This window comes from Sinocyclocheilus anshuiensis, unplaced genomic scaffold (assembly GCF_001515605.1).
Source record: "Sinocyclocheilus anshuiensis isolate Anshui unplaced genomic scaffold, SAMN03320099.WGS_v1.1 scaffold1540, whole genome shotgun sequence".
Taxonomy (NCBI): domain Eukaryota; kingdom Metazoa; phylum Chordata; class Actinopteri; order Cypriniformes; family Cyprinidae; genus Sinocyclocheilus; species Sinocyclocheilus anshuiensis.
In genome coordinates, this window is record NW_015558654.1 from 590,968 (window position 1) to 605,562 (window position 14,595).

General features: G+C 40.4%; 1 protein-coding gene across 1 annotated transcript; it reads right to left on the reverse strand.

The window, feature by feature from the left end:
* Positions 1-121: 121 nt before the first annotated feature.
* On the reverse strand, positions 122-12,591 carry ifngr1lb2 (interferon gamma receptor 1-like b2). Its single transcript, NM_001360905.1, has 7 exons — positions 12,452-12,591; positions 6,839-6,956; positions 6,545-6,726; positions 4,709-4,842; positions 4,433-4,604; positions 758-879; positions 122-602 (listed from the first exon to the last, which is right to left on the reverse strand). Exons 1-7 carry the CDS (start codon positions 12,525-12,527, stop codon positions 306-308), a joined length of 1,101 nt encoding a protein of 366 aa, NP_001347834.1. The 5' UTR covers positions 12,528-12,591; the 3' UTR covers positions 122-305.
* Positions 12,592-14,595: the final 2,004 nt, after the last annotated feature.

Sequence of the window (14,595 nt, forward strand, 5' to 3'; positions counted from 1 at the left end):
ATATATTTTTTCTTACAGTGTACTGTGTAGATGCCCTTAATATTATTACCTGCTCTTTTGTTGTTTTTAGGTTAGTGGGGAAACTCACCATGGCACTGTGAGAACCAGACGTCACTGCCTGCATTGTACACAGCTTTGATTTTAATGTAGTTTTGTCTCTGCGCACACAACACAAGCCTACTGATCAATGTGTGAAATTGTTAATGGACCAAAAAATGATTACAATGACTTGGTGTGAACAAGCCGTCTGTCTTTTCACAAGAAATGGAAAAACCTTCCAGTGTCATTCTTACACATGTTCAGACCTAAAGCACTGGTGGTCGAGGGCCGTATCCCTCAGTACTGTCCCCCGGATTCATCTCCTGCAGGAATTTGGGACTGTCATAGTCAGACGACCTGCCAAAGCCTTCAGAGTCTTCACAATCCATGTCCTCTTCAGAAACCTCAGTTAGATCCACTACGGTGTCATCAAGTGTTGAGACTGTTTTGCCGTCTTCCTCATTCGGGGAACTGGGGGGTCCCTGTGATGTCACTGGACAAATGTCTGTCGGCTCAGGTTGGGAAACAAGCATTGTATGAGATTGCCTGGAGATAACGCACCACTGCATGTGGAAAGGAGCAAATGGTATTGCTAATGAGTCAACAACAGCAGATCACCAGACACATCACAAATACAAAACACTGCTGAATAACAAAGGAACAGTTCTAGAATTATGAAGAAAAAAAACACAAAGTGAAAGGACTTAAAGACACATACCAAACCTTGAGGCATTTTGGGGATTTTGGACCATTTCCTCCAAAGCAGCCACACAAAGCCCATGATAATGAAGAGCACAATGGTCCCTCCGCCTAGCAAAGCTGCAATTATTCCCGTTTTGTCTACAGAAAAGTCAAGAACAATTCAATGAAGTGTCTACTCTAGTACTCACAAATAACAATGACTTTATTTAAGGTAAAGATAAAGTTCAGAAAAATATTTAGGAATTAAAAATGTTTTTAGCAACATTTCTCTTGCTTTAGCCACTGCCTTGGATTGGCTTGTTGCAACAAGTTTGTTACAGTGTATTATTGGATTGCATTCCCTTCTTAATAGAGACCCAGACAGCAAAATTCCTGAGGCCCAGATCAGGCCCACACCTGACACTTTCATCTGGCCCACATTCCGCGTGGAATGATAGCAATTGGGCGGTCCACTCCTGTTTGCCAAATTTGGGCCACAAGCAAGCCAAAAGAAGGCCCAATGTCAGCCATGAATAAACCAAATAAAGCAGAACTGGCCCAAATCTGGGCTACATTGATTTTAATTCTGGCCCAGATCTAACACCTCGCTCCGGCCCACATACTGTTTATAATGATGGCATTTGGGTGGATCACTATTGTTTGCCAAATTTGGGCCACAAGCAAGCCATAGGAAGGCCGCATGTCAGCCATGACAATAAATACATAAAATACAATAGAATTGTCCCAAATCTGGGCCACATTTATTTGAATTCTGGCCCAGGTCCGGCCCAGATCCAACACCTTGCTCCAGCCCACATACTGCGTGGAATAATGGCATTTGGGCAGTCCAGTTCTATTTGCCAGATTTGGGCCTCAAGCAAGCCTTAGCATTGCTGCATGTAAGCCAATCAAATAAACCAAAACTGGTCCTAATGTGGGCCACAGTTGATTTTTATTCCAACCTTGGTCTTCCCCACATTCCTCATGTGGCCCACATGCTGCATGGAATGGTGGCATTTTGGCAGTGGTCCACAAGCAGGTCACTATACAGCCACATTTTAGCTAACAATGAACCAAATAAACCATAAATATACATTATCTGGGCCACACTAAGCCTTAAGTGAGTTATGCATCAACAATACTCAACATTGTAAAGAGAAATTTAAAAATGTCCTCCATAAATGTTCAAATAAGTTCCAGAAATGTGTCCTACTTGATAAAATCCCTACCCAAGTTTTGCAAAAGCAGCAATTAAAATGTCACAGATAAATATTCAAAGACACACTCCAATACTTTAAAAACTGTTCTTCACAAGTTTGAACTTAAATGCTCACTCAGACTGATGAAAGGTTATGTAGCATAAGTCGCTATGGGGAACACATTCAGTGTGACCGGTGTCTGAACACATATCTAAAAACGACAATAACATTGGCCGGCGACAGCCTATGACGTCATTATCCTGCGCGATCGCAGTATAAAAGGGCGCCGGGATAACACGTCATCCTCTTCTTCGTCTTCACTGACCGTTTGCTTATGTTAGCGTTAAGCTAAACACGACTAGGAGTGCATGTTTCTCGCCAGAGGTTTTGCTCTGATACCTGCAGTTTCACACGGCTCGCGTGCTGTGTGTGTGTGGTGAAGAGCAAGCGCGTTCAGCTCTCGAGGGAGTTGGATGCGCTCTTCATTCATTGCTTATTTGTTGTGAGGGATAAGCATGAATTGAACGCGCTCGTCTCACAAGGAGGCGGCTTGTGCTCATCGTGATGCATTCGCGGGACTACTGAGGGGGATGTGAGTATTTCACCATTTACCCGAGTTTGTAGATAACGTTTGCATGAGTGCGTTCGCCTCTCACGGGAATAGCGATGCATTCGCGGCAGCAGTTTTCGTTCGCGCTTGATTTCCGAGTAGATAGCGTTTGCATGAGTGCGTTCGCCTCTCGCGGGAATAGCGATACATTCGTGGCAGCGGTTTTTCATTTGCGCTTGATTTCCGAGGTAATCTAGCGGTTGGGTGGAGCGTGTTTAGCTCCCGCGGGAGCTGAATGCATGCTGCGCGTCTGGGTTACGCGTTGTCAGCCTCGTTCCCTTTCTCTGAGTTGGCTTAGGCCCCAGTACTCGCCTTGGGCTCCACTCAACTAGTGTGTCTCTGTTGATACGTTTTTAAAGCATCGCTCCCCTCACTGTAGAGGGTTATTTATGAGCATGGTGCTTTCTTCCGAGGGTTCGATTTCTCTCATGGGCTGTTCTCGTGGTGGTGTTTATCAGTGCTCCCCTCTATCAGAGGGTTGCCTATGAGCACGCTACCCCTTTTCTGAATTCGGAGTTCTCCTCTCACGTGGAGAGTTGAGTTCTCTGTTTTCCCAGAGCACCTGGAACCAGCAACATCAGGCGAACTAGTCCCTTCCTCTGCCTCCCTGATGCGCTGAGTTTTTGGCTAAGCTTGCAGTACGCTTACCCTTCAGGATTTCTAACGAACATGCTGTAGGTCAAGCCCCCTCACGGCTGAGAGCTGGGTGTTATGCTCCCTCAGCTAGGTAACTTACTGCTAGCCATTCAGCATTATACCATGAGGATGAGTTGGTGACTTCTCAGACGTATTGTTCTTGGGATGCGCCATTTCCATCTATGGACTGCTCCTTCAGAGTGCCACGAGGGCCCCTTAGAACGGTATCTTTAAAATCCATGTTATGGTAAGTGCGCAGGAGAAGACCCTGTGCTCTTCCTAAAATCCATGCTGTGGTAAGTTCGCACATCAAGCATTTTGCGTTCTTTCTAAAATCCTGTATGGTAGGGGATACGTGCGGTGGCTTCGTGCCCTTTCTTTGAGTCGGTTAGGCCCCGGTTCCACCTTGGGCACCACTCTACCTATGTATCCTCAGGATACCTACTTTAACAGGGTGTTGCTACTAGGGGTCTATTGAGACAGTTCCTTTAGCAAGCTCATGCAGAGCAGGCAGTAGCCCCCTGGGTGACAGGCCAAGACCTAGTTACGATTCTAGGCACTTGGTCGTATCCCCTTAAAGGAATCTCTTCCTGATTCCAAGCCTTGAGCTCTACCCCGGGCCCGGGAGTTCAAGCCTTGAGTCCTGGCCCTAACAGGTAAGTTTATGGGGTATGTAGCTTAGGCTTTTGGCCGTAGGGGATAATGTCACTGACAGCCGTCTAACCGTCCAAGGGGCAACTCCCTTAAAGCTTTGGTAGAGTTGGTACTTAGTGCTCGCCTGTGGTTTGGCATGCACTCCCCTCAGCATGGTGGCATGGGTTTACCGTTCCCCATAGCGACCTCTAGAGGACGCAGTTCGAAGTTCCCTCGAAAGGGAACGTCTCAGGTTACGTATGTAACCATGGTTCCCTGAGAGGGAACGAGACACCGCGTCCTCTAGTTTCCTTGCTATGCTGCGGACGCAAGCTTCAGACGAAGAAGTGGATGGCGTGTTATCCCGGCGCCCTTTTATACTGTGATTGCGCAGGATAATGACGTCATAGGCTGTCGCCGGCCAATGTCATTGTCATTTTTAGATATGTGCTTCAGACACCGGTCACACTGAAGGTGTTCCCCATAGCGACCTCTAGAGGACGCAGTGTCTCGTTCCCTTCTCAGGGAACCATGGTTACATACGTAACCTGAGACGTTCTCACACACTGCCTTCACTTAATAGCATGATAAGAAAAATTAAGATGATTATTAAGACAACTGATAATGGTTTTACCGGTCTCAGGCGTCTGCTGAGGGACACAAATGTTTCTGTAGGTATATGAAGGAATACCAGCAATCATCCCTTCAAGCTTCAGCCTAACACACTGTCCAGCAACGCTTTGGTTCAGGTGGATTTCTGCAGTGCACAGCTCCTCCTCCACAAAACATGAGTATAAAACCTTTTGCTGTGGAAGGAGAAAAGAACAGAGTGATTTTAACAGTTCAACATCCTAACATGACTAACATTTGAATAAGGACATGGAGGAGTCTGTGCGACTGCTTTTCCAACCTCATCATGTGTGATTGTGTACTTAAATTCTTCATTCAGTATGTCTTGCTTATGAAGCAAGAAAATGTGCTGAAAGGACACTTCAATCACATCTTTGTGGACAGATGTATTTACAGCTGGAAAGTCCAAAGAGCCTGAAAAAAGCAAAAGCCGATATTACATTAAGAAAGTCAAAATAACAAGAAAAAAAATAAAAATAAAATAAAAATAAAGTCACCTGAGACTAAAGCAAATTAATTCCAACACTAAAATTCAAATATCCAAATAGATTTGCATTTCCTGAAGGAAAGAGCAACAGTGCTTGCAAGGCAGCAGAATGAGAGTTGAAGATTTAGTGAAGTTCATTTTCTTTTAGGCTTTGGTTCTGGCTAATTGAAATGCTGCTGTATTAGCCCTGAGTATACTTGGTTTTTGTATTTGTACGCTAACGTGTAACACATAGCCTTTCAAAGTATACTCCATTTGATAGCATGCACGAACACAGGCAGTAGATGTGCTCTAGAAAGCTTCATCTTTGTCCAGCGTCTGCTCTATTTTTCTCCAGACGTTATGAGCAATAAAAATATCTTTGTATTCCTGTAAACTACAGCTGCCACCATCTCATAACCCCCTCAAGCATCAGTTGTTGCTGCAGTCTCTGCTATTTTGTTGTTGTTGTTGTTCCATCCTTGTCCAGTGTCTGCGCTATGTTTCTCCAGAAGCTGTGAGCGATAAAAATCTCTTTGTACTCTTTTAAAGGTGGGGTAAGCGATTTTTCAAAAACGCTTTAGAAAACTGATTCGGGCCGAACTTGTAGCCAATCAGCAGTAAGGGGCGTGTCTACTCATGATGTGGAGGAGAGAGCGTTCAGTGCACAGCACAGGATGGACATTAGCCGAGCCGAGCGACAGAAAGATAAAGATGGCGGATAAAAAACAAAAGAGGAAAACGTCTGCGGAACAAAAGAAGGCTTAAGGCAATAAGGCAAGAAGTAGGACCCGTGTAAATATCAGATCAGCTTTCCAGCGCTGGAGAGAACTCAAGGAACGGAAGGCCTGCGATCGGACGCCGAGGTTGCTTTGTTTCTTCTCGATAGGTGAGTAACACCGTGTCTGCGCCGCAACAGCTAGTTGTTGTCTGTCTGTCTAGTCTGTCTGGTACACTGGACGCGACAAAGCAACCATTGAAAATCATTTGAAATTTGTGTTAATATGTCATAAATAGAACACAGCAGCAGTTTTGCTTTGTTTCACAGAACCAGAGCCGTTGAGAAAGTTTCTCAATTCAGTTTATTTTCGTTGTTTCTCAACGGCTCTGCACAGAACTAATCGTTGCCTGGGTTGCGTACGTATGTGTGGGGCGGAGCTATCAAAATAGGGGCGAGACCCTTAAACTAAAGTGTCTGCTATCTTATAACACCCTCACACAATCGCTTGCCAATGTGTGCATCTGTAGTTGTTGCAGTCTCTGCTTTTTTGTTGTTTTTCCATCTCTTCAGTTTCATTTTCTACTATGAAACAGCGGTCAACTGATTAGTGCAAAACCAAGTCAATGCGCAGGTCAGTAAGCACAGTTACAGAAATCGGGTGATGAAATTTGCGTCACACACACTGTACGCAGACCCTCGCGTAATCATAAAAACTGAAGAATACTTTGGACGAAAGGCTAATTAAATGTTTGAATTGAGTCTCTACACTAAATGGTTTGGGCTGAATAAACTGCAAATGTTTTATAGGAAGCAAGCCCTAACATGTCTGAGAAATATCAATACTGTTTCATCATCAACAATGCCTTGCAAACACTGTAATAAACAGTATTACTGTATCCATATGATTAAGTTATACTCAGAAAACTTACATTTATATTTATGTGTGTTCTCATCAAAATAGTCTTTGCTGTAGGTGAATCTAATGGAGACGCTTTCTGATTTCTCTTGCCCATCATGTGCCGTCACGAACACAAAGTAATCGTCATCCGCATCTCTGCTGTAGCTGCTGATATCAAGGTACGTCTGAGGGGTGTCAACTGTTTGGGAAGCACTAGAGATAAATGGGACAGAAAGATTAAGGAATGTGATTGTGATTAAGTAATGTCACATTTTCTGAAATTGTATTTTTTTTTCTTGATCAGCTGCTTTTGACACACACATACCTAACATAAGGTTTGACCATTACACTGAATTTCAGCTGTTCAGTTGGGTTACTGTAGTTCCAGAAGAGGACATTCACAAAGTTGTGACAAACAACACTGACGTTTGTTGGAGAAGGAACTGTAGACAAAAAAAAGTTAGATTCACATTCAGTTTATTTAGTCTGTTATACAAACTCAAAGCTCATGAGAACAACGAATCCTTTCAATAAAATGCGGAGTTATTCTTAAAATGGATGTCATCTTCAGAGATGTCACAATCTTGGACTAGATTTTGAGTTTTGCTCAAACGCGATCACTGAATTTTGGACACACAGCTGAATCTTATTATCCCAATATAAATGTTTAAAATGAGATTGGAAAACAAATATAAAATATATTTTTTATATTTCAGCAGGGAAAAAACTGTAATTGTCATACTTCCATTTGTGTTATTCGATTGCTTGATTGGTAATGTACAATCTGAGACTAACCTATTTGTACTTAAAAACAGACCTTAGATAAATACATACAAATAAATACAATTAAAGTGATTTTGGATGACCAACCATCATAACAGCCTGCAATTCAGACTTGTGGTGGATTAGGGTCTATGTGTGTGTGTATATAGATCACTCTGAATCACTACATACAACATTATCATTACATTATCACACATAACAGAGAATAATTTCAAAACCATGTTAATGAAATTTAATGTCGTAAAATATAGACATGCATTGCTACTTTGGGACACATAAAATGCTTTAATATCAATATATTATTATTATTATTTAAATAAATTAGGGGGAAAAAACAATGGGCGAAGGTTTTTACTTTATGCATGTACTGGGTGTCTATGTTAGTTATGATTATGATTACTCTAATTGTGGGAAATAAGAAAAACAAAATGAACCTTTTAAATTAAGCCACTGGAGCCATCAGAGCAGACACAAAGATTGTACAGCTTTAATAATGGCCCTAACTAGGAATTTTTAGTTATTGGTGTTAGATTGTAAAATGTTACATCACACAAGCACAAAAAACAGCGATGAACACATAAAGCCCATAATGCAGTTTCTGCATAGGAACTTTGAGGAAAAATTAGCAATGAAAAAAATAAAAAAATAAAAAATACTTGCAAATATGCTTGAGAACATTTTGTTGTAGAGAAGTGAAATTTAGAAAGCAGAAATCACATTTTGCTTGTAAGAGGAAGTTTAGTGCTGCTAACAGAGTGCTTATTAACAGTTTAGTTTTGATGTATAAAGGTAATATGTCTGCTGGTGTTGGTCCATTGTGTTTTATCAAGTCCAAAGTTAATGCAGCCGTCTACCAGGAGATTTTGGAGCACTTTGTGCTTCCATCTGCTGACAAGCTTCATGGAGATGCTGATTTCCTTTTCCAGCAGGACTTTAGCACCTGCCCACAGTGACAAAACCACTTCCAATGATATTACCGTGCTTGATTGGCCAGCCAACATGCCTGACCTGAAGCCCATCTGGAATCTATGGGACATTTTCAAGAGAAAGATGAGAAACAGTGGATCCGAGCTGAAGCTCAATAGCGCCTCAGCAGAACTACAGGCGGATCGCTTTCATTCACACCTCACTGATGCTGGAGTTTGTGTTAAAGGAGCCCCGACCAAGTATTGAGTGCATAAATGAACATACTTTAAAGAACTTGAGCTTTTATGTTTTGCAAATCCTTTTTTTGATTGATCTTAGGAAATATTCTAATATTTTGAGATACTGGATTTTTGACTTTCATGAGCTGTAAGCTCTTATTAAAATTAAAACAAGAAAAACTTTTGAAATGTTTTACTTTACATGTAGTGAACCTTGAATTTATGAAAGTTTAACTTTTTGAAATAAGTAACAACTTTTTCAAGATATTCTAATTTGTTGAGATGCACCTGTATATATGAAGACTTCAAATGCAAAAGCCTATAAGTGCCATCTGAAATTTTCTTCTAAAATTAGCGTTTTTATCAGACTCCTACACTGTAAAAAAAAATCTGTGACATTTACGGTAAAATACCGGCAGCTGTAGTTGCCAGAACTTCACCATAAAAAATATGGTAGCAACATTTTAGGTTTTACAGACTTAACTTAAATTCACAATAAAATACACAGTGTCATTCACACAAACACTAAACCCCATCCTGGTGACACACATGATACTGAAATAATGCAATAAACAATTTAACAACTTTACATGTAAGATTACACAACTGATAAGAAAAAAACTAAGAAAAAACATATTTCAACAAAAAACATAAAATATGATGTGTCATGCAGGGAATTCTGGGAGTGTCAATTTACAGTTTGTCACTGTAAATTATACAATGACTTTTTCTTTTTCACTTCCAAAAACCGTATTTTTAACAGTATTTTACTGTAAAATTACATTAAATGTAATTACATTTATTCACCGAATATAGTATGGAAACTTACTGTTAACCAGTTAACAGGTTTTTACTGTAGCATTTTTACAGTCTTTTACTGTTAAAATCCCAATCATTTTTTAGTGTATGTTTGGGCTCTGTAATTTCACTTTATTGGCAATGAATAGGTTGTTGCCATTAAAGTGAAATAACTGAACATAAGGAGCCTGATAAAACTGCTCATTTTAGAAGAACATTTCAGATGGCCCTGACGGGCTTTGCATTTGAAGTCTTCATATATATAACTTTGTTTTCAGTCAGCATCGTGGTTATGGATACTCATTAGTTTCAGCTGCGTACTGTCAATCATCTCTTTTTCACCTCTTTTGCTCATGTGTTAAAGTTCCACTGTTTCAGTTCTTGGTTATCGGGGCTTGTCTTTACTATGTGTTGTGGTGCTTACTTCTATGTTGGATTTACCCTGTTGGGATTATTAAAGACTGCCTATGCCTATACACACACTGTTGCTTTGTTTGATTATTGATTAAGATTTCAACCCGAGAGTGACAGAGTAACACCTCCATGTACACTGTAAAACAAGGTTTAAGGCCACACTGATTTGCAGCTGTAACCACGTGTGATCAGTGACGTTTTCACACCCGCTCAGATCAGACCTAACTGTGGTTTTACTGTGATACAAGTGTGAAAATAAAAACAAAGGCTACATACTGTACTTAAATAACTCAAAACTGGGCCAGAACATTTCAATGTATTGCTGGCTGAACACAACAAGAACAGAGAAAGAAAACGTAAGAGAAAGACATGAAGGAATGAAAAGAACAACAGGAAGGAAGTGAAAGTGCGAAAGAGAAATGAGAGAAGGTTTAACACGCAAACACAGAAGGAAATAAAGTATGACCATATGAACAAGAATTAGAAATCTAGACCCAAACATTCATCCATTATAGAGACGCAGCAAACTGACACTAATGACTTCAATAGAGATATGACATCTGCTAAAGTCAAACCTAAAGTGAGTGGGAAGCCATGTGATGATCTGCCATTAGAGCAAGAGAAATTAAGATCCTGCAGGTAAAACATCATTGTTAAGTTATATAATATCTAACAGATCATTCTAGATTCAGACACATAAATAAATAGACATACTACAGTTTTTATCATATACATATTGGAATGTAGCCTGTTAAGCATAAAGTTAATGACATATAAAACTACCTGCTTTTATTTATTCCAAAAAAAACTTGTATAATATGTAAACATAAATAAAACATGCTTTACTATACATAGAAACAATGTGATAACCAACACTGACTCCACTACCGACAGATGATAAACTTTCTCTCTTGCAGACGCTCTTAAATCGATTAGCGTGCTGATGGACTGCATAAAGACAGCAACACTGACCATCCACTTTTCCAGCCACCTTGTTTCGTGAACACTCTGTCTGAAAATCACCTTACTGAATAAGCCATGAACCAAAGTATTTGGGGGGACAAAGAAAAAGAAAAGAAAAAAACAGAAAACAGTGTCCAGCCTGAGCTGATGATCTCACCGGCTCAGTAACATCCTCCTCAGTGTTTCATGATGCAGACGGCCTTCACGGACCTCTCCTGCCGAAGTTAGCACTCTCATGGTAACAACAACCTTTTTGACTGATGGATCGCTTCTTAAGATTGACGGTTCTTTGGCAATTAAATACATTTTTGCAACAGAAGCACATATCGCTTAACACACAGCTCTCTGGAATACTTGATATTGACTGCTCAGTCATGGCTTTCAGCTGTCAGATATGCCCTAATATTCTGTAATATGCTTTATATCAGCCCGCTCACCACAAACTCACTCTCATTTCTGCCACCATCTTGTGCCTCAGTCATTAATCATATGGCGCTTTTCCACTGCATGGTACGGCACAGTACGGCTCGGTACGGTTCACTTTTTGGGGGTTTTCCACTGGGTACAGTACCTGGTACCTGGTACTTTTTTTAGTACCACTTCGGTTGGGGTTCCAAGTGAACCGTACCGTTACCAAAACGTGACGTGTAAACTCTGCTGATCACGGATTGGCCGGAGAGAATCGTCACTACCTGCGTCACTGAACTTGCGACACAAACACAAAAGAACCGCTAGATTTAAATCAGCACAGCCGAATAAAAGGAAGGCATCTTTACCAGATACAGGGGTGTGTAGGTGAAGAGAGAATAAGATGTGGGAGTAGGAAGAAAGATGTTATTATAACAAGAATGAGGATTGGACATTCAGCTTTAAATTTAAATTTACACAAAATAGGGAAGCATGAAAATGGAAGATGTGATAAATGTGGGAAGGATCCAGCGAGAGCTTGATGGGGCGACGCGGAATGAAAAAGGATTTTTTTTTTTAGGAGTTGTGGTAGTAGAGGCGGCGCAACTATAACGACATGTGAATAATCCCGCCCACTCTAAAGCGGTACTGAACTGCAGTGGAAATGCAAACCGTGCTGAGCCGAACCGTGCCGTGCCGTACTGAGCCGTACCGAGCCGAGTCGTACCACGCAGTGGAAAAGCGCCAATAGTGAACTTCAGTGAGTATTATTACTTTTTTCTTTACTTATTTATCTGTTTGTTGTTGTGGAAGCTTTAGGATAATATACAGGTAAAATTGTGAAATAATATTGTTTAACATTTTGGCTGGATTACCAAAGAGCTCTATCAAACTCAAGAGTTCAAAATGCAACTACCTCAGTCAACGTAATTCTCTTATTGCATTTGATCTCCTCTCCTGTTATTTATTATTCTTTTAGTCAATTTTACTTTCTTGTTCACATTATATTTGAACTTTTAAGCAGAAATATATGTCTTTTGTAAATTACTTTGTGGTGCTAATTTAAGTATTTTTATATTCACTGATATTGAATGATTACCATGTTTATTGATTATGGTATTTAGTAAAACAAAGAACTCACCACCCAAAAAACGCTGTAGTACTGTGGTAATTTTGTTAGGTTACTATTATTTCTGTAATATAGTGATGTAAACCCTTGTTTGCCATTCTATTAAAGCCTCTTTAACATTTAATTTAACAACAAAAAATGGAGAAGGAACTTTTTGTTACATTACAAATGAAGTCAACAACACTAAAAATGAAGGGGAACCTTTAAATATTAGCACACAGTAAAAAACTTACATGCTCGCTAAACTTGCATGCCCCCTACCCGTTAGCGCGAGAGGATTCAGCAAAATGATACTCACCAAAACCAAAGACTCCTGGGAACAGTAAGGCGTAAAACACACCAAACTGGACAACAAGATCCTTCGACATTGTCATAAATCTGTTTTCTAAAACGCGTTCAGATGTGTTTCCTAAAGCATTTCCTGAGTGGGCTCTGTGTTCTCGTCTCTCCGCGCGCTCACTTCTACTGGAGCCGATCTACAGGGTTGCCAAATATTCCGTGTGACACAGCCTGACTGGGGGGCGGGCGTAATTCTGGCCAAATTAGATACATAGTGTAGGAATTTGTATTTAAATTTTTAATAAAAAGAAAAATGATTAGTAATAATTGTCCTGATTAGCTAAGCCCTCCATAGGAAAAAAACAAAACAAGCTCTTCAATTTATAACGAAACACTTATTATACAGCCCCTTGTGCTCCTAATGGGGGGCACAGTTTAGGACCAGCTTTTGGTCAATGACAAGATCAATGATCAATGATCACCTGTCAGTCAGGCCCACCCAGTCAGTTGCTTGCTTTCAGGGCCTAAAACTTTTTGCCACACCTGGCAATGGCCGGTGATGTAAGAAAATTTACCGGCCAAAAGAATTTATTACCGGCCATGAAACTCTTTTTGCAAAAACAGGCAGTTATTACTACTACAATGACTAAAGTCAAGTTAAGTCACCTTTATTTATATAGCACTTTTAACAATACAGATTGTGTCAAAGCAACTGTACAGCATTAATTAGGAAAATAGTGTGTCAATAATGCAAAATGACAATAGTAAACACTCAATTTTCAGTTAAAGGCAGTTCATCATTGAATTCAGTGATGTCATCATCCAGCTCAGTTCAGTTTAAATAGTATCTGTGCAATCAAGTCAACTATATCGCTGGAAATGAAGTGTCCCCAACTAAGCAAGCCAGAGGCGACAGTGGCAAGGAACCAAAACTCCATCTGTGACAGAATGGAGAAAAAAAACCTTGGGAGAAACCAGGCTCGGTCGGGGGGCCAGTTCTCCTCTGACCAGACAAACCAGCAGTACGGAAAAATCAATTTAAGACGTAATAAAACAGACGATGAACACTATTACTGGGTGGGGATCTGTATCTGTGGCTCATCTAGTTGTCCTGATCTCAGCAGACATTCAGGGCTGTAGAAGTCCTCTCTAGGTGCTGATCCACCATCTGGACTGGATACGGACTGGATCTGGGTGACTGCAGTGACCATCTGATCTGGATACAGACAATAATAAAATAACAAAGGACTACAAAACTTACACAGGTAACTGGAAAATAACAAACAAGAACTTACAAGTAAAACAAAATAGAAAATATGCAACAGTTTTACACATGCTAGAAACGTGGCTTTCAAAGGAAAGATTGCAATCAAATAGCACACCTAGTTTCCTAACTGATGACGAAGAATTGACAGAGCAGTCATCAAGTGTTAGACAGTGTTCTAGGTTATTACGTGCAGAGTTTTTAGGTCCTATAATTAACACCTCTGTTTTTTCAGAATTTAGCAGTAAGAAATTACTCGTCATCTAGTTTTTTATATCAACTATGCATGTTTTGCCGGGCCGCGAAGAAATATAGAGCTGGGTATCATCAGCATAACAGTGAAAACCTAACACCATGTTTCCTGATGATATCTCCCAAGGGTAACATGTAAAATGTGAAAAGTAACGGCCCTAGTACTAAGCCTTGAGGTACTCCATACTGCACTTGTGATCGATATGACACCTCTTCATTCACTGCTATGAATTGATGGCGGTCAGATAGGTACGATTTGAACCATGCTAATGCACTTCCACTAACGCCAGCAACGTTTTCTAATCTATTCAAAAGAATGTTGTGGTCAATAGTGTCGAACACAGTGCTAAGATCCAGTAGCACTAATAGAGCGATACAACCACGATCAGATGATAAGAGCAGGTCATTTGTAACTCTAATGAGAGCAGTCTCAGTACTATGATACGGTCTAAATCCTGACTGGAAATCCAGATACCATTTTTCTCTAAGAAGGAATATCATTGTGAGGATACTACCTTTTCTAGTATATTGGACAGAAAAGGGTTCTTTGGGGTCAAGTTGTGGTTTTTTGATGAAGGTTTTGGGGACATATCCTAATGACAATGACGAATTAATAATAGTCAGAAGAGGATCTATGACTTCTGGAA

What these genes read in the sequence shown, in the direction of transcription:
- ifngr1lb2 (NM_001360905.1), bottom strand. Translation starts at nt 12,527, where the DNA reads ATGACAATGTCGAAGGATCTTGTTGTCCAGTTTGGTGTGTTTTACGCC. An exon ending in TCAGCAGACGCCTGAGACCG is followed by an intron (nt 880 to 4,432) that starts GTAAAACCATTA and finishes ACTTTTCTGTAG; the next exon opens with ACAAAACGGGAATAATTGCA. An exon ending in CCAAAATGCCTCAAGGTTTG is followed by an intron (nt 603 to 757) that starts GTATGTGTCTTT and finishes TTCCACATGCAG; the next exon opens with TGGTGCGTTATCTCCAGGCA.